Raw genomic sequence first — 20,328 nt, 5'->3', positions numbered from 1 at the left:
GGAGGTGGTGGAATCTCCATCCTTAGAGGTCTTTAAGGCTAGGCTTGACAAAGCCCTGGCTGGGATGATTTAGTTGGGGCTGGTCCTGCTTTGAGCAGGGGATTGGACTAGATGACCTCCTGAGGTCTCTCTCTCTGATTTTAATCTAAGTGTTTAAGTGTCTCAAACTATTAATAATGTTGGCTTTATAGTTTGATATACGATATATACTAGTTCTGTGCCACAAAAACATTGTATAACATCATCAACTTGACAAGTTAGTTTTTACAAGTCCTCTCAGATTTTTCCTTGTTACTTTTTCAGGGCACATGAAACATTATTTCTTTGACTATTTTACTCAGAGTAACTTTACATTGTTTACAGGTGAACTTGAAAAGTTGAGAAAGGAGTGGAGTGATCTAGAAGCTGTATGCCTCTCCTTAAAGAATGAGAATACTTTGCTTGCATCTGAACTTCAGCGACAAGAGAAGGAGCTTCATAGGTAAGAGCTACTGACTCTAAAGGTTATGTTGGAGACCCCAGGGTATGGCCACTAGTTAAGTTGAGGGGATGGAAGGCCATAAGGGTCGAGGAAGTCTCCCTGCTGAAGGCCTAAGGGCTTCTTCTCAACCCCCCTTAATAGAATTCAGGCCTGGCTGGTTTGAGTAAGCTCTTTTGCTCTTAAAACAATGTTGCAGCCGCAGATAATGCCTTATAGTGTAAGGTTTGCTGACGCCAAGTTAAAGATAATAGGAGAGAGACAGCTACAAGGCCAGACAGAATGTGCTGGTTGTTTAAGTTGCTAGGAATGCTTGTTAGAGGTTGCAGGAAATAAACATTGTTGTAACCCATATAAGGAAGGCAGAGTATTTGTGCAAAGTTTTAATTGGCTGATGTGTAGTGCAGTAGCATTAAGGAATATAAAAGTGTGTGTAATGCCCTACTCTGGTGTGCAGGATTTGAGATTCTATTCTCCCTGTACCTTGTTTGCAGCTGCAAATAAACTTTTCTACTTCTCCACCCCATCGTGATTATTGAGTGACGCACACCGGGTAACAAACCCCTGCTGTTGTTTTGCCTTTCGGCACTGGGTGCCGGCAACAGTTACAAATGGCCTTAGCTCAAAAGTTTTCTATAACAGCTAAAAAGGACTTTAAAAGTTAGGGGCCAATTATGGTTTTTGTTTTGTTTTTTAAATAGCATGTACACAAGAGAACTGGAGTGTATATTATGCATTTTATTAACTTTTGATTTACAGATCGTTTTGGTCAAAGAACAGTTCACGTTTACAATTAGTTACATTTACACATTTTGTGCTCCATTTTTTAAATATTTGTATATTACTAATGAACATAGAATATGCTTCAGATGACCCATCCTATTTTAATTAAATTTTGCCACTTTAATAGGGACTTGGGAATATGCATTCTGATGTCGGTTAAACTTAGTAAAAGTTGTCTTCCTTTACTGCCCAAAAGAAAAAAAAATGTATAAAAACTTGGATTAGAAAATGCTTAACATTTGGAGCTTGCAAATAACATTGAGATAGGATTACAGGATCCTCTATTCCAGGGGTCGGCAACCTTTGGCACCCGGCCTGTCAGAATAAAGCCACTGGCGGGCCGGGCTGGTTTATTTATCTGGAGCGTCCGCAGGCACAGAGCCCTGCAACTCTCACTGGCCACGGTTCACCGTTCCCGGCCAATGGGAGCTGCAGGAAGCGGCTTGGGCCGAGGGACTTGCTAGCCACTGCTTCCCACAGCTCCTGTTGGCCAGGAACGGCAAACCGCGGCCACTGGGAACTGCAGGGCTCCGTGCCTGTGGACACTCTAGATAAACAAATGGCCCGGCCTGCCAGCGGCTTTACCCTGATGGGCCGGGTGCCAAAGGTTGCCGAACCGTGTTCTATTCTGTCACATCACTAATGTTCATGGTTAAGGCTACGATTTTGTCACGGAGGTTACAGAAGTCACGGAATCCATGACTTTCAAAGACCTCCGTGACTTCAGCCCCGACAGCTGGGAGCTGCAGGGTCCCGCCACCTCCTGCAGCGACAGAGAGCTGTGAAGTACCCCCACCACCTGAGGCAGCGGGCCCCCAGGCTCCCAGCCACCCCAGGCAGGGGCGGTACCCCGCAGCTCCTGGCTGCTGTGGGGGATGGAGACTTCCCCAACCACCACGGGGGCGGGCAGGGGGACCCTCTCAGCTCCCCACTCTGGCGGCGGCAGAGGGATTCCTGCAGCTCCCTGCTGCTGGGAAGAGGGCAGGGGGACCCGGGAGCTCTCAGCCTCCATGGGCGGTGGGGGCCCCTGGGCTCCCAGCCGCCCCACAGCTGCCCAGTCCCTTCCCATTTTATCATGGATATTTTTAGTAAAAGTCACAGACAAGTCACGGGCAATGAAGAAAAATTAATGGAATCCCGTGACCTGTCCCTGACTTTTACTAAAAATATCCATGACAAAATCTTAGCCTTAGTTATGGTAGACTTCACTGAAGCAATACTGTGTTGTAAGATGTATTTCATTTACCATGTTATGGCAATTTAATAAAGGTAAATCTCCCATTCTTACAACAAGTATATACTTCACAATGAAATAATAATAAAGTGTGTGTGGCTTTATTTAGATTATTGGATTATTTAGAATATGTTTTAATCTTTTTGTTCCTTCATTCTTGAGTCATTTTACCTTACTGCTAAAGAATGCCTAAAACATCCAACTTACACAGTAGTAATTTGTCCGTTTTATCCCCTCTTCCTCCATTATCCCTTTTGTCTTCACTTTTGGAATCTTGTGTCTTGATTATTCATCTAGAGTATAGTACTGAGACATTAACCTGTTTTTCTTCAAGTAGTATCCACATCGGTGCCCCTCTTCAAGTGCCCATGCACCTCTTGAGTCCTTGATTGGAAACGGTCCATTAGCAGTGTCTGTTTGACCTGCCCATGTGCATTGTGCTTCCTCATACTGGACACCAAGGCTGTATAGCGGTGTGTGGGTGAACCACCTTCAGTTCCTTCTCAACCACCTCAGCCTGAGACTGAGCCTTAGCATGTCCACTTTGAGCATGTCTCAGCTGTTTGTTTTTCTAGAGTTGTTTGTTAAGATTAGTTAATTGTTAGTAATAGTTATAGTTAAAGAAAAAGTGTAAGAGGATTGTTTTACTCCTCTCTTTCTTCTCTGAGAGACTTATTTTTCCTAGCAGTGTATATATGGCTCAGTGGGTTTCAAACACTGCCTCTCCTGCCAAGAGGCTATACCTGTGAGCAACTGCCCCTCTGAGTCCATTGCTTTGGACAGTCTCACATCTCCCAGAAGAGCAACTTCTGCTTTGGCCCTCAAGTCCAGGGCAAGGAAGAAGAGGGAGATTAAATTCAGATTGCTGATGATGGAATGCTCCCTTTGACCAGTTTCTGAGTTGGGTCAGGAGACTCCTCCCTCACCCATAAATCTGCTCTGAACAGATCCAGTGTCCCTTCAACCTCGGTGCAGGCTTCCCCGAAGAAGTGGAAGACTTTGGAGGCTTGAGGAAAGCCTTCCAAAAAAGAGAGAAATGTGGACTCTCATCTTAAGGAACCAGCTCAAAAAAAAACCCAGGTCCCTTGTGACATCTACAGCCTCCAAAGCTTAGACCTCTCGACTTGATACCATTCAGTCAAAGGACTCCTCCCTCAATACCGGTGGGGCTGGAAAGTCCTGGAGCTCAAAGGAGAGGGACATCCGTGGGACCCTCTACCAGGGATGAGGAGGGCAAGCATGGGCACTCTGGACTGGCACCATCAAGCATAGCCCCACCGTTGATACCTATGCATTCAGCACTCTTGGTACCAAGCAAGCAATGGCACCAAGGCATCATTGGCATCTACATTGGTACGCCCACCATCAGTGTGATATTGTCCTCGGCTACTGCATTGCTACCGAACCCCTACTCAATACCTCAGAAGTTTAGATACACAAAGGACCTTTCCGTAATGGATGAACCAGAGTCCCTGTTTCTCATGGGAATTGAGCACCTCTCGGTACCAAGACCCTGATCTCTGGACCACCATCCTCCACTACTGCATAACTTTCCACCATTTTCTGCCGGTGCCCCTCCATTGGATAATAGTGAGGAGGATGAAGGAGACTTCCAGGTGGTCTCTTCTGTTTCCTTTCAGGGTTCTTCAGGAACCCATTCTTTGACCATCACAGGGAAGATTGCACTCATCATTAAGGTGGTGGAACCAACCCTGCATGCCACCCCCACTCCTGGGGTGGGGGTGGGGGGGCAAGTGACCAGACTGGGACCCCTGGGCTGCTTATCAGCAGCAGTTCACAGACTACTGGTACTATCTCCTATGGTATTAGAGCTGTACAGCCCACTCCTCCCCAACCAGCTCCCCTTCCCCTGCCCTCCTTCTGCCACACACAGGAGGAGACATTTGAGGAGCAGGAGGCCAGGGCAGATAGAGGCCACCCCTCAAATACCTATTTTATCCTTGTCTCCGAGTGAGACAGTTATGCCTATACCACCATTCCTGGCCAACCATTTTTGGCAATTTCAAGACCTCATAAGGGAGTAGCGGATGCTCTTCAAATTCCATTTGAAGAAGTCAGGGGACTCACCGCACAAACTGTTGGATATCCTGCAGTCAGCAACATCCTCCAGTGTGGTGGTACCCATGAACGAGATGCTCTGAGATCCAGCCAACAACGTGCAACAGACACCTGCCACTGTTCACAGTTGGGATGAAGAGCCCACTTCAATGCCCTCATGACTTGGGGCAGATAGGCAATTTAGGAAACCAGTCTCCAGATCAATCTTGGCTCTGAGGAACACCGCCTTCATTTCACACTCCTCTTTAGGGACATATCAATCAGGATCATGACTGACAACTTATCCTGCATGTTTTATGTCAACAAGCAGCAAGGAGCACTTGTGCATTAAAGCCATGAAATTATGCGACTGGTGTATAGCTCATCAAATCCAAATTTCAGTGGTCCACCCTCCCAGATATCCAGAACACTACAGCCTATGTCCTCACAGGACTATGAATGGGAGTTAGACTCTCAAGTTCTCCACAGCATATTGCAAAGATGGAGACTGCCAAAGGTGGATCTCTTCACCACCTGCAGGAACAAGAGGTGCCCTTTTTTCTACTTGAGAGGGGAGAAGTTTTCTTGTGTCTTGGAAGAAAGGTCGGTTGTATGCATTTTCCCCAACACTGTTGATACGAAGGGTGATGAACAAAATCAGACAGGACCAGAGTTACCCTTATAGTGCCAGTCTGGTCGAGACAAGTTTGGTACCCTTACCTGCTCCACCTTTGGGCTTGAATGGTGGTTAGATGCAACCACATCTCATTTCCTCTCACAGGATAAGGGTCGTGTGCTTCACACCATTGTAGGAGTTCTCCACCTCAGGGCATAGTTCCTTGATGGTTCATGGAGTTAGAATCCTCTCACTTTGTGGAAGTACAACAGGTGTTACTGAATAGTAGAAAGAGGTCAACCCAAACTTCTTATCTGCAGAAATAGAAGAGATTTTTCCATTGATGGTGGTGTTGCTGCCTCCTCCTGAATTTGTGCCACTTTGTCATCCTGGATTACCTGCTGAATCTGAAGAAAGTTAGTCTGATTAAGGCCCATTTGGCTGCAATGTCAGCCTTTCATCCTCCGGGAGAAGAATTCTCCATTTTTTGCTCACCTGGTATCATCTAGGTTTATTGAGAGTTTGGGGAATCTCTACCCCAGATAAAAGTCCCCACCAAACCTGGAACTTAAACTTGGTCCTTAGTTACCTTGAGACCTCCATTTGAACCTATGGCAACCTGTTCTCTGCTCCATTTAACTGTGAAGATGGCCTTTTTAGTAGCCATCATGTCAACCTGCAGAATTGGGGAGAGGGAAGCCTTGATGGCAGATCTCCCCCTCCTTTATGGTATTCAATGACCAAGTGTCTTTATGTTCACACTCTAAATTCTTACCTAATGTTCTATTGGAGTGCCAGTTTAATCCATTCATCATCCAGTGTTTTTTCTGACACCACATAGCTCTGTGTAGGAATCCTGTTTCCATGTCCTGTATTTTTAGGGCATTAGCTTTCTACTTCAATAGGACCAAACAATTTCAAAAGTCACTTAGGCTCTTCATCTGCTATGCAGATAGATCCAAAAGGTCCGCAATCTCTGCTCAGAGACTATCAAGAGGGATATCTGAATGCATTATCACTTATGATGCTGCAGGCATTCATTCTCCCTTCCCCCGCCCCCAACCCAAAGGGCGATAGCACATTTGACAGATCACAAGCAACATCTGTGGCATTTCTTAAGACTGTGCCAGTATCTGAGAGTATCTGAGACTGCTCGAAAGTCACCTGAAGTGGAGCACCTGGACACTAGTCTAAGAAGAGGTTACTCACTTTATGCAGTAACTGTGGTTCTTTGAGATGTGTGTCCCTTGGGTGCTCCACTATTAACCCTCCTTCCCCTCTGCTTTGGACTGTTCTCTAGGGGATGTTCTGGTGAAGAAGAAACCTGAAGGTGGGTTGCCTGTGCACCTCCATATAGCCTTGGTGTCTGACATAAGGAGGTACAGGGCGCATGAATGGGCCAAACGGACATCATTAATGTAAAATCTCTGATCAGGGGCTCAAGAGGCACATGCACATCTGAAGTAGAGCACCCATAGAGAGAGACCTCTCAAAGAGCCGCAGTTATTGCACAAAGTGAGTAACCTCTTCTTCTTTTAGACTTGAATTTTTACCACGTACCTACCCTTTTCTTTTAATGTTCTCAGTGCCATAGGTTCTAGTTATAGTTACCAATGGAAGTTCTCTGCAGTGGAGCATTCCAAGAAGGGACAAGTCATTGTTTTAGGCAAACTGAAGCCAAATCTTATACATGAGTCTCCCTTCATTCTATTTCTGCTCCCATTTTCTCTAACTCCTGACACTTCATTTCCCCTCTTGTCTCCTACCCCACGTTTCTACTGTATCCAGTCTAACACCACCACCACCACACCTCCCCATTACAGTTTCCCATATAACAATATCTAGACCTGTTATATTCCCAGCAACCCTCTGTTGCCAGTTCAGGCCTCTCTAGTGGTATATTCTCACTGACGATGTGCACCAATCTTTTTCCCCACAGGATCTTACTCCATCCTGACTAGGTAAAAATGTAGCACAGGCTAATTTTCTAAAAGTAGTCGCAGTGGTCTGTGCACGTAAATATGTGATCACTTTTGCACTTGTGTTTCTTCACACAAAATGTTCATGCTCAGATGTGGGGACACAGATGATCTGTTTCTATTCTTAAAAGAAAGCCAGTGGTTTCTAAGAGAGTGGTTCATATTTCTATTGCTTATATTTTATAGTCACAAATTACAATTGCTTAACTTAAATACTTAGTATTTAATTATTAACGTACAGATTTTTACATTAATGAAGCACAAAACTTTCTGAAATAATTAGATTTGCATGAAGACCATTATATTTTCTGTTTTAGAATATTCAAGATATTTATTAATTTGTTACTGATAAGCTAGAATTGAAGTAGATATATGTACATTATGCATACTGTAACTATCTCATTGAGATGCACTGTTCTTCTGAGTTAGTTTCTACTCAAAGTATTTGTAATTATTTTCTGTGTATAAACAGATAATCCAAAAAATATTACTCTTAGAGTGCTTGCTCATATCAATTTCAATTAGGTGTGCGCACGCCGCATGCACGGCCGTCGGAGAATTTTTACCCTAGCAACACCCGGTGGGTCAGCTGGGGAGCCCCCTGGAGTGGTGCCTTCATGGCGCTGGATATATACCCCAGCCGACCCAGCGCCCCCTTACTTCCTTCTTACCGCCCATGACGGTTGTTGGAACTGTGGAGCTTGGCTTTGCTACTCTCCACTCTCCCTAGCGTTTTTCCTACATAGTTTAATAGTTGATAGTTTATAGTATAGTGTTATGGTTATAGTATAGTTGTTCTTATTAGTGGGGTTGGAAGGGGTTTCCCTCCTCCCTGTCTTTTGCATGGGCTCATGCCCAAGGCTCCGGGCTTTAAGCCCTAAGGCTCCTGCTCCAAGCCTATGTCAAGGGGCGACCCCCACGACTCTTGCCTGAAGTGTCTGGGGCAATCTCACCAAGCAGAGAACTGCAGGATCTGCAAGCGCTTTCATCCCCGGACTAAGAAGGAGCAGGACTTTCGCTTAGGACAGCTCCCCATGGAGCTGTCTCTTGGCTCTCAGCCTCCAGCGGCGCGCCAAGACCTGGCACCGAGCGCTTTGCTACGCAGCGCCCCAGCTTCAGCAGTAGGAACGGCACCACAGTCAGACTTTGATAGAGACCTGCGGCACCGACGTTCCCCAGTTCCTTTGTTATATGGTGTGCTGCTGCTGCTCTCCATCCCAGGGGTAGCTGCAATTTGGTAGTGCTGTATGGTATGCATATGGTTTGTAATCGGGATAAAAAGTGCTTTATAAATTATGTAAATGTTTTACTTTAAAATGTGAGGCATGAATTGAATATTGTTTTGCAGTTCTCAGAAACAGAGTTTAGCGCTAACCGGTGATCTAAGTGTTCTTGAAATGACCCGAAAGGAACTTGAAAATCAAGTGGGATCTTTGAAGGAACAGCATCAACGCGATGCAGCTAGTCTAAAAACTCTACTTAGTGAAGCTGAGAATCAAGCAAAGGATGTTCAGAAAGAGGTAAAAGGAAAGACATTAATTCCTGTTATGATTGGATCCTATGACCAGCGACTGATATTTATGCTAGCTAGATGGAAATACAGTGAAAATAGCTATGACCTCAAAACTTCTGAAAATTGTTATTAATATAAGTGGTTCTGTGTCAGTGGGACTTGATGCACAAATGAGGAAATATGTGAACCTAAAAGGGAAGCTCAAATAAGATGTGTGTTTGGCAACTTTCTAAATACTTGCTTTTGCTCTGTTTGTTAAACTGTTCATGGGCAGCTTTCCCTTACGACTACCATTCAGATGGCAGATAGGCAGTCATCTTCTTGACCACAGCATTAAATTCCCAGTAACCTTTATAAACAGGTAGTAACTGTTCTGAGACAATTTGTGTACTATATTAGATGCACCCATTTTTCCTAAGCACTAGGAATTCACATCCTCTGCAAAGATGAGTGTCCTTCCTATTTAATAGAGCCTCGCTTGGATCCTCAGGACTTTTGAAGATGATTAAGAAGTGCATATGATAAAGTTAGAACCCTTCAAATGAGGCTGCTAAAGCACACGCTCTGTGGGGAAAAAAAGCTGCAATAGTTAGTTCCTTTTCTCATGAACACAATTAGAGAAGCTTTATCCAGCCACGGGTGGATTTTTCATTATCCTTTTTGTAATCCTTTTCCTTGCTTTGTCATAAATTCATCACCATGATGTTATATACCATTTTCATATTTCAGAAAAAAATGTAAATTAATGTTAACTTATAACGTTATAACTATAGAAGTTCTATATCCATAAAGGAGCTGCTACTTTTAGCTCCTTTATGGATATAGAACTTTTAGCTTTGATGCTTAAAGCAATGGTTTCTAGCCCCCCTAATGATCTGTTGTGAAGGTTGCCTTATAGCCTATAAAATAATTTGAATATCTATAGACCTTGAATGATAGGAAGAAGCCTCCCTTGACAGAGGAATGTTTGACACATTGTCTAAGCGCTTTTAATCACACTTGTGAAACAATAGAATACCAATTCAAATGTATTCAGTATGTTTTTCTACATTTTCAAATGTATTGATTTCAATTACAACACAGAATACGAAGTGTACAGGGCTCACTTTATATTTTTATTACAAATACTTGCACTGTAAAAATGATAAACAAAAAATAGTATTTTTCAATTCACCTTATACAAGTATTGTAGCGCAATCTCTTTATTGTGAAAGAGCAACTTACAAATGTAGATTTTTGTTGTTACATAACTGCACTCAAAAACCAAACAATGTAAACCTTTAGAGCCTACAAGTCCACTCAGTCCTACTTCTTGTGCAGCCAGTCGCTCAGACAAACAAGTTCGTTTACATTTACGGGAGATAATGCTGCCCGCTTCTTATTTACAATGTCACCTGAAAGTGAGAACAGGCGTTCGCATGGCACTTTTGTAGCTGGCATTGCAAGGTATTTACGTGCCAGATATGCTAAACATTCATATGTCCCTTCATGCTTCAGCCGCCATTCCAAAGGACATGCTTCCATGCTGGTGATGCTCATTTTAAAAAAATGCATTAATTACATTTGTGACTGAATTCCTTGGGGGGAGAATTACATGTCTCCTGCTCTGTTTTACCCGCATTCTGCCATATACTTCATGTTATAGCAGTCTTGGATGATGACCCAGCACATATTGTTCATTTTAAGAACACTTTCACTGCAGATTTGGCAAAATACAAAGATGGTACAATGTGAGTTTTCGAAAGATAGCTACAGCACTGGATCCAAGGTTTAAGAATCTGAAGTGTCTTCCAAAATCTGAGAGGGAGGAGGTGTGGAACATGCTTTCAGAAGGGTTAAAAGAGCAGTATTCAGATGCAGAAACCAAAGAACCTGAACCACCAAAAAAGAAAATCAGCTTTCTGCTGGTGGCATCTGACTCAGATGATGAAAATGAATGTGCGTCGGTCCACACAGCTTTGGATCATTATCAAGCAGAGCAGTCATCGGCATGAACAGATGTCCTCTAGAATGGGGGTTGAAGCATGAAGAGACATATGCATCTTTAGTGAATCTGGCACATAAATATCTTGCGACACTGGCTACAACAGTGCCATGCGAACACCTGTTCTTACTATTTATTGTCCCTCTTGATTAAATATTTTTGTTTGTGTAAATGATAAACTCCAGAATTAGTGGACTATCTTAGAATATCCTAGCCAACTTAAATCATTCTAATGAAGCATCACTGTTGATTATATCACAAACAAAGCTGGGTCTGATCTGGTTAGCAAATGTATGGGAAACCTACAAAGGAGAAAACTGAGTGTGGTAGGAAGTAGATTTGAGTTATTTAGTAGGAGAAATACTAGTTTGAGTCCGTTCTGAACTCATGCCCTGTATGCCCATAGGGGGCATACTGTGGTTGGATGTGCTATTTTTTGAATGAAATGTAAAAGAGTTACTGAAGTTGTCATTAAAGTTTGCATATCACTTTATACTAGTGTTAGGGGAGTGTAGCCTCAATTTCTAGGCTAAATTTTGATTTGTTGTGTTATATTCTGCCTTCTTAAATTCCCTATGCAGTTTCATTTGGATAATGGTGGTCCTTACTTACTTTTTTAAAACAAAGTGCGGTAGTATGCACTTTTAGTTGCTGCCTTCTATCCAAAAAGAAGACTGCATTCTAGTAGTAGGTGACGTAATTTATGAATATAACATATGGCATTAGTAAAGATGTTGGTATCACGCAAGATAAGCCGTTATATAAATAAGACTTTGTTCTCCTTTAGTTATACCTGCAGTAGGATGTTATGAGTCTCTTTGCTACCAAAAAGCAAATGCATACATGCAACTAGTTCTAAGCCTTCAACACAAGGGGGAGAAATCATAGTAAAAAGAAAACTTAAGACTGTTTCAGTAGGAATGGAAAAAGGTTCTTTGTAGTTTTTCTTTGGGATATAAGATGGTTTTAATTATCCTCCAAACAGATCTCTCATCTGCTGTTTTTATATAGAACTGCTAGTTCAGACCAAATTATCTTGAAACGTGGTTGATAAAGGAAGAGTTTGTTTCTGAAGCTTCATTGACTTACTTTAACAGAACTTAACATCTAATGTCCAATTTAAGATGAGTCTGTAGATTATTTTTTCTTTGCCTTTAGTATGAAAAGACACAGACTGTACTCTCAGAGCTGAAGTTGAAGTATGAGATGACTGAGCAGGAAAAGCAATCAATCACAGATGAGCTCAAACAATGTAAAGACAACCTGAAGCTGCTACAAGAAAAAGGAAACAATGTAAGTCTGTACAAATTATGTGTGGGCCTCTGTGATGGCAAGTCTTGTGTTGATTGTGACAACATCTGAGTGTTACACAGTAAAGACCAGATTTTCAAAAGGGATGTGTACAAAAATCCACCTGCAAATGCATACCTAATGTGTGCTGCCCTACTGTCTTTGTACATGCAAGTAACCATTTATATTCCTGTGTATTTCCATGTGCAAATATGCAGATTGAATGCACAATTGCAGTAATAGTGCACATAAATTAGGTGCATAACTGCATACACTGTTTTACACATGTCCCTGTGCTTCTGCTCTCTTTAAAAATATGGACTAATGACTAGCAAACAGAGCCAGGTAAAACGTTTTCACTTCACAAAAAAATGCAAAAAATCCTCTCTGAAAATCTTCTGTACAGAAGCCAAAAGACCTGGACACAATTTTAGTAAAAATATTAGGAAAAACAGATCTTTCCCAGGATATTTTCCTTCTGTGTGGTGGTCCGTTCAGTAAATGTTATCCTCTGACTGTCTCCTGGTCTTGCCTCTTAAGGACAAAAGGGCCGTGATGGGCTAGTGCTGCACACGTTGAGAACAGTGTTCCCTCTAATATTTCTCACCCATGTGTGGAATGAATTTTATTATGTGCACCAATATGAAGGTGGTGTGTGACACATCACCTTCATATTGGTGCACATAACAAAATTCATGTGGTGGGGGTGGGGCCAAGGGGTTTGGAGTGTGGGAGGGGGCTCAGGGCTGGGGCAGAGGGTTGGGGTACAGGGTGGGAGGGCCCTGGCTGAGGGTGCAGGTTCAGGGCTGGGGCAAGGGATGAGGGGCTCAGGGCTGGGGCACAGGGGTGTGAGGGTTCCGGCTGGGGGTGCAGGTTCAGGGGTCGGGCCAGGGATGAGGGGCTCAGGGCTGGGGCAGAGGGTTGTGGTGCAAGGTGTGAGGGTTCCGGCTGGGAGTGTGGACTCTGGGTCGGGGTTGGGGATAAGGGGTTTGTGGTGCAGGAGGGTGCTCAGGGGCTACAGCGGGGAGAGAGGACTCCCCCCAGCTCTCTCTCCCCATAGCAACACCTGGGATGGGGGTGAGGGGCACCTCTCCCTGGTGCAGCAGCTCTGGGGCTGCGGCTGCAGGATAGGTGCTTCTCCCCTGGCCCCAGCAGGTCTGGGCTCGGGGAGGACTGCCGCAGCTGGGTCCAGGCAGGGAGAGGGCTGGCCGCAGTTGGCCCCATGCCGCTCCAGCCATGCTGCCCCAGTGGGTATGGGCTGCTCCAGCTGTGCCTGGCACCAGCCCTGGCCATCCTGCCCCACCCCAACCGTGGCTGGGCCCGGGCCGCTCTGGCCACGCCTCCCCAGCAGGTCCAGGCACAGCAGGGTGGGGGTCAGGGAAAGGGCACCCCTGCCCCAGCCATGGCAGGTCCCCGGGCTGGTTCCTTGAGCGCCTGCGTGGAGCTAAATAGGCTGCTGCAGAGCTGCACAGCTTACTGGGAACTTAGGTTGGGAAGTATAGCTCAAATGCACTATGCTTTCCAGCCTCAGTAACTGGAATGGTCTTTTCTGTAGTAATTAATTTTTAAATATATCACAGGATGGAGTGTACTGCCAGAGACAACTTTTGGTGCCTACAAAGCACAGCGACCTCTGAATGCCACTGACACTGTTAGAACTAATATAACCCCTGTAGACCTCTTAACATGCAGCAGAATTGGGAGAGGAGGACAGAGAAGGGGAGGCCACATTCATGCTCTTCTTTTTGCTGTATGTGCTGTTCTTGGTAATCTCACACCAGTTTCTTTCCTGCTTGGAATCCTTCTCCAAATTTTTAATGACAGACCATGCTCTAGTGGTCCCTTCTGGGATTAAGCACTGTGAGTGAGAGGGAACAGGAAAAAGGGCCTGTGTCAGCAGGGAATACATAAGAGGTATGTCTGCACTGCATTGTAAACCCAGGTCTTTGGCACCCACGTTTGTGGACTAGGTGTTTCCAAGCCCATGCTTGAGCGTCCACACTGCATTTAAAACTTTGGTTTACAATTGCTGGACCCAGGTCTCACAACCATGTTAACACACCCATGTTGCACTATGCAGACCTTCTGACTTGGATCTATAGCTTGATCTGCATCCAGACTGCAAACTGACAGGGCTAGGACCCAAGTCCCAGGAGGACTTGGGCTCAGACTCACCACCCGATTGGGTCCTAGAATTCGAGTCCTGAGTGCTTGCTGACTTGAGTCAGATAGATTTTGTGTGGATGGTAGGGGGGGTTGGGCTCAAACATGAGTTTATAATGCAGTGTAGACATCCTCTGAGTGGCTGGTGGTAAGTAGTAGATTCCTTACACTTAACCTTTTAAGAACCTGGACCTCAGGAAGCAAACTAAGTATGTCAGTGAAAAACTGGGAGGAAGGACTGAGGGGAAACAAGAGAATGGGGAGGCTGGAGGAGGTCAGAATAAGATGAGCAACAGCAAAGAGTGTATGGAGGAACTCCTAAGAGGAGTCTCAATTCAACAGTCATGGGGTGACATTTTTAAAACTTTGAAAATTTAGTTAAGCTTGGGCATTCTCAAGAATCATCTTGCTAGGTGACTCAAAAAATCCTGAAGCTTCCAAGGGCCTGGAAGTTTTTTCCAAGTACCACTAATCTCTTCTTGTGGCTGAAGCCATCATCTTTCACCTCACTCTTGGCTAAGATTTTTTGGAAGAAAGGACACCAACTGTGGAACTTCCTCCCTTTTGTGGCCTGCCAAAGCCTGAGTTTACAGATCTTCAATCATAGTGTAAGGGGCATGTTTTTAATCAAGCATTGGTTTGACAGGAGGATAGCAATGAGGAAACTTTCATTATATTTCAGGGTGGTGTGGGGAGAAAATAAAAAGTTTGTCTTGTCTTTTGTGGGCAAGTACATTTAATGTGGTGGCTGCCTTTAATGTATGTCATGCATGTTGTATGGGTGCATGTAATGATAGCTAAAATAAAATGCAGTAGACCATTCTATGTGTTATAAATGCTAGAGGAGAGAATTCCTTTACTCCATTTGCAAACTTATATTGGAAATCCACAGGATTTTTGTGTTCCTCTTTCTTTTGAAGGGGTGAAGAATTAATTTTAAAAAGCAATGTTATGTTCTAAATGCATAGACCTATGGAGCTACATGTATTTGCATGTTTGTAGTTTATTGATGATTTCCTGAGACTTGAAGTGATGGATTTATCCATGTGAATGGTTCTGAGCATGTTAAGTGCTTTGATCAATTTGAAATCCTTTTGGCACTTTTTTGACACTGCATTGATTATTTCTACCACCATGCTTCTTGTCATGGAAGATGTCACTTGGATTTTCAGCACAAACTACAAGAGTGATACTGCATGAAAATACCTTGATTATAATTACACATAACTTGCCTATTGGATATTGCTTTGATTAAAACAAATTTAAATTAGCATAAATTCAAGGCATGTATTGCACAGGGTAGAACACCTTCTAAATTTCATATATGTTGACCTTTATTTGAAGTTATGCTATGAAATGCCTGTATTACTTTAAAAAAAATCTATTAGAAACTTATTCCATGAAGTCTGTAAACATGAGTTTCTCATATTTAGCTGACTATACAAACTCAACATGGCTTAGCACAAAAGAGCACTAAAAAGACATCTAGCATGATCTGAACTTACTCCTGAGTAGGTATGTCTACACACATATATAGCCAGAGAAACAGAAAAAGCAGGTGTCTTCTAAGGATAGTTTAAAAAATAAACTTAGTTAATGAGTTAATTCTCATCACCTATATCAGTCACTCCTTTTAAATTGAATTAACCAATGCATGACACAGGATAGAGGTTATCCAGCCAAAGCTCAAAGTAAAGAGGTGTGTTAGTGTCTATTAAAACTAATTGAACAAATTTCTGTGCAATTAAAACATTGAGACGACAATGTATGTGTTATGTCGAGGGCCTGAAATTTGTCTAGAAACACAACATTGTCACAACGTGAGAGATCAAGACTTAGCCCAAATTGCTAAAAGTTGGACTTATCAGAAGCTGATGACCTGGTGGAGATTTTCATCTCCCAGGGTCCCCTGATGGATATGTACTCCATCATTGTGGTACACTTCATTGCTAATGTTGAATAATGTTGCAGTCTCATAGAAGTGTCTTGACTACAGGGTTTCCATTGTGATATAATTGTAAGTTATTCATAGGAAGAGAATTTTTTCTTGTGGGCAGGAGGTTGAAAATTGCTGAATGTGAAGAAATGGATGAAGAATCTGTAGTGCTGCTTGGACCTTCTGAATATGCAGAGTCCACTGCCTAGGGATGCCTGGATGAGGTTTCATTGTGTAAAGGAAAACCCATGCTCAGTCTCCCATCTTTTTTTTTTTTTTTTTCCCCCTTTTAAAAAGGAAGACACTAATGTGATAGATTGACAAATCAGTCTAAGGCTCATTTTGACCTGAAATCCTAAATTCTAAGTGGTGACAAAGGGCTTCCTTAGAACATTTTTCTGCTTACTTCATCTTATTTTTAAATATCCATATTCATTTGAGTAGAGTGGTGTACTAACTTTGTATACCGAATTAGATCATGCTGTATCGTCTTAGATGTCTTTAATACGTTTCGATTAAAACAAAACTCACTCTGACTTATTTTTCCCCCATCTAAATCATCTTTACCTTATTGATTTTATAGCAAAAAATGATTTTTAATATCCCTTCCCTTCTTTAGCCTTCCATATTACAACCCGTCCCAGCCGTATTCATCGGCCTAATCCTGGCTTTCCTGTATTGGTGTTACGGCCCATTGTGGTAGAGAAAGGTACAAGCACTACTGTTCAGTCAATGTATGTTTGTCCCTGTCGCCTGTTTGTGCCATTTTTGTAAAATAGTGCATGGTGAAATGCTCACGGATATTGCTTTACCTGAAGCAAACCCTTCATTTAATATGCCGTAGTGGTGATGCTGTCAAGCTGAACAATCAACTAATCACTTAACACCTGTGTGGTTTCTTTGTGATATTTCTAACTATGAATTAATTCTAACCTAACCAATTTTGAATGTCTCTTCTAACTTGGTCTCAGTTTGTCTTTAGCAAAATGGGGCATATTTTGTGAAATACTGCAGTGACAGGGCCTGAAAGAAAACTAATTACTTAATCAAATATGGAAAATGAAGAGTTTGTCTGTTTAAATTGAAATTTGGTCCTTTTATTTCTTATTTGTGGATTTAGAATTTCCTCTCTGACTTTGAACACTTTTTTTCACTTTTCTCACTACTGCTGTGAAAAACGTGGAAAAAGGACAAGATGGGAATAAGAGACAGGTGGTGGGTTTGCATTCTTAACTCTAAGCTTGCACTACATTTACAATGTCTCCCAATATGTCCTGTGTAAAATACTTGTTACCCTTGACATAAAATAATAAAAGTTATCTTGATAGTATCCACTTAGCACTAATATCTCAGAGCTGGCTTAAACACACAAAGCAAAGAAGTTGGATGCTGTTATTGCATAGCATAGGCCTAGCAATACTTTTGCGCAAACAATATTAGAGCATCTTAATCCCTCAAAGGTTTAAGAGGAGATATTATCCTAGGTGTGTATTGTAACGAAGTTGGAAATACAGTAGGACTAAAGAGACTCATTGTGACATGCCATTGTGATGACACTTGGAGTTCCTTGTGGTAGGCCAAATGTGGTTTGTCCCCTTGGTGTCAGGATTTCCCAACAGTAAAGGTTCCTGGGAAACATATTAGTGATGTTTATCAACAGGTGCTCAGGACTTGTCGGAACCAAGGGGTAAACTGAGTAGTGTAAACTAGAACAAATATGATATTGATTTTTTTTTTTCTCCACACAGAGACAATGGCCTTGGATGCCTCTGATGGCAGCTTTGGTTGCTGTAACAGCTGTGGTGCTGTACCCAGGCCTAACCAGAGCTTCTCCATGAGAACTGTTGTTGAATCCATTCACCGTCCTCCCTTTAGAAGCTGGCATCACTCACATACTGGGGAAAAACAGATTAATTCTCTTCCTTTTTACCTCTTAATACAACAAAGCTCTGCGCGAGAACAGTAGTAGGGTCATTTGCTTTAAACTGTATAAAATGTATCTGTCTATAAAGAGGGAATAAAATTATGACTTCATTCTACTGTGAGCAATATTTTTGCTTACAATTTCATGTAATTTTTAAATTAGTATGTTGGGATTCTAAATACTATTATGGTGGCCTAAAGTAGGCTTCTTGGTACCAAATTATTTATAATGGGTAGGTTTGTGGATATTTTACTTTAGAATCTGATTCCCAGATTTAAAAGAAAAACACATTTCTGATTTGGATACCCATGCCAAATAACCTTACAGATACTTGGAAACAGAGACAGTATGCTCAGTGCCTTTCAGTTTGAAATATTTTTTTACATTTAATGTTCCATTCTTACTTGCTGTAAGTCACTGAGCTAGTGGGAACAAGACTTAAAATAACTTCTCTTTCCAGGCCTTTAGAAGGAAACAAATATTTTGCTTCAGTAAAGATTGTTCTATTAATAATTTTGGGAATAAATACAATTCATTTCCAGCCTTAAAGAGATAGATAAGACATTGGATGGCAAACACCTGCCTAGGATATTGTGTGTGCGCGTGTGGGAGTGTGTGCTTGTGTGTGTTCTTGAGTGAACTAAGGTATTTCTGGGAGCAAAATCTTGGTCATTTGATGGACATAGTGCAGTGATCCAATTTATATTACCTTTAGTTTGAATGTAATTTATTAAATTCATATATTTAAAGAGACATTCTTTAAAGTCTGAATATTTTCACACATATCACATTTTAGCAACTTATTTTTTCAGTCATTTAATACTTTCAAAACTGAACTGGAGAAATAATATTTGTCTATTTAGGTAAGTTTTTACTGAAAACTTCAATATGGGAGTGCTACAATGCATCTATGGGTAACTGAAAAAAATCCAAGATAAGCAAGCTATTGCCAAGTTAGTCATCTAACTGGTCATGTATGCATCAAGTTAATAAGCTGAGAGAGTTTACTTTTGGTAATTAGAAACTTTTGCATCAATGTTACATGACACACTATGCATAATATACCTTCATACAGTGGTCCCCATTAAAAAGTTTATTTCCTAGTTGAAGGGTGGCAACTGTTATTAGTTATCGACTTGTTGATTGGGTAACCACTGTAGTTAAACAATGAATTAAGTGTTGGCTATAGTTGTCTTGTGCAACTCAACAGTTCAGTTAAAAAAGTTTTATTAAGGTCCTATATAATATACTAAAGGATTGCAAAGTAAAATGAATTCATCTAATGGAAATCTAAGAATAGGAAAATAATCTCAGCGAAGATTTAATTGGCTTTAAAATATATAATGGCAATCAACAGATATAGTTGAATATTTAAATAGAATGTTAGCATATAATATGCCTTGTGAGGTTTTGAGGGTCATTGTCCTTTAATTAAAGGTTCTATCTTAAAATATTTGGGATTTGCTAATGGGAGGATTATTAGATTTATGGAAGAATAAGCCCACAAGTGACTTTTAGAATATAATATTGGGTCATCTAGTTAACATTTCATCTTTTTCAGTTGCAGGAAGCCACCCAATCACAAAACACTCATATGCCAGTGGTACTCGGTACCTCTTGTATATAGATTATTGCAAATATTGTTCTGAAATGCTTTACTTCAGAATTACATTTTTTAAAGTAAATAATTGTTTTAAATCTATTTTGTAAAGGTATAAAAAGTACAATAGAATTTCTCGAGTACAGATTAAACTATTTGCACTAACACACGTGATGTGCATGATTTAATAAAATAACTTTACTCTCCATATGCATGTTTGAGTTGAATCTCATTTGAAAACCGCACATCTGTGTTAAATTCATTGTGTGCTAGGGATTACTACAATGTTTGCAGCATGTTTGATAATCCAAAAGGTTTTACTTTTCATTTCACATTCACACTGGTTTAAATTTAAATCTCTCTCCTGTGCAGGTCTATTTTTAAGCAGAAAAGGAATGGGAATGTGAGGGGTTGGGGTTTGGTGCTGTGGAAAAATCTGGAAGAGAGGTTTTTTGTTTTGGTGGTATAGCTTGAAGGGTGCCTATGATGGGGTGGAAAGCCAGGGGAAAGGTGGGAGGGTGGTTATGGATAGTGCAGAGAGCCTGGGGCAGCTGTGAAAGGAGTTGTTGAGGGTAGTGCAGGAGCTTGAGGCAGTCTCCCTCCTTCTCCCACTAGCTTCTCTAGTTCTGCCCTGTCCCTTTTTAGCCCTTTTTTTCTTCCCCACCTTGCTCCATTCACCTTCCTACCGCATCTGCCTCCTCCCTGGTGCTGGCCTCCAGGCAGACCTGGGGTCTGCTGAAGGAAAAGAGAGGCAGAGAGGCCACATGAAA

At 42.0% G+C, this 20,328-nt stretch overlaps 1 protein-coding gene across 29 annotated transcripts in view; it reads left to right on the top strand.

Annotated features, from left to right (window-relative positions):
- The window catches only part of SLMAP (sarcolemma associated protein), a 163,129-nt gene extending 143,130 nt beyond the window's left edge, over positions 1 to 19,999 (top strand). For 4 of the 29 annotated variants that reach the window (XM_074957705.1, XM_074957697.1, XM_074957702.1 and 1 more), the window contains 4 exons: positions 364 to 481; positions 8,497 to 8,668; positions 11,804 to 11,938; positions 17,783 to 19,992. In XM_074957705.1, the coding sequence (XP_074813806.1) occupies positions 364 to 481; positions 8,497 to 8,668; positions 11,804 to 11,938; positions 17,783 to 17,872 (515 nt within the window). In that variant the 3' untranslated portion in view covers positions 17,873 to 19,992. Of the gene's footprint in view, positions 1 to 363; positions 482 to 8,496; positions 8,669 to 11,803; positions 11,939 to 16,653; positions 16,744 to 17,782 lie in introns of all 29 variants that reach the window. The other 25 variants (XM_074957692.1, XM_074957693.1, XM_074957694.1 and 22 more) reach the window with 16 other exon arrangements.
- Positions 20,000 to 20,328: the final 329 nt, after the last annotated feature.

This window comes from Natator depressus, chromosome 7 (assembly GCF_965152275.1).
Source record: "Natator depressus isolate rNatDep1 chromosome 7, rNatDep2.hap1, whole genome shotgun sequence".
Lineage (NCBI taxonomy): Eukaryota > Metazoa > Chordata > Testudines > Cheloniidae > Natator > Natator depressus.
Note: the sequence above shows the minus strand (reverse complement) of the source record. Positions and strands in the feature narration are given on the sequence as shown.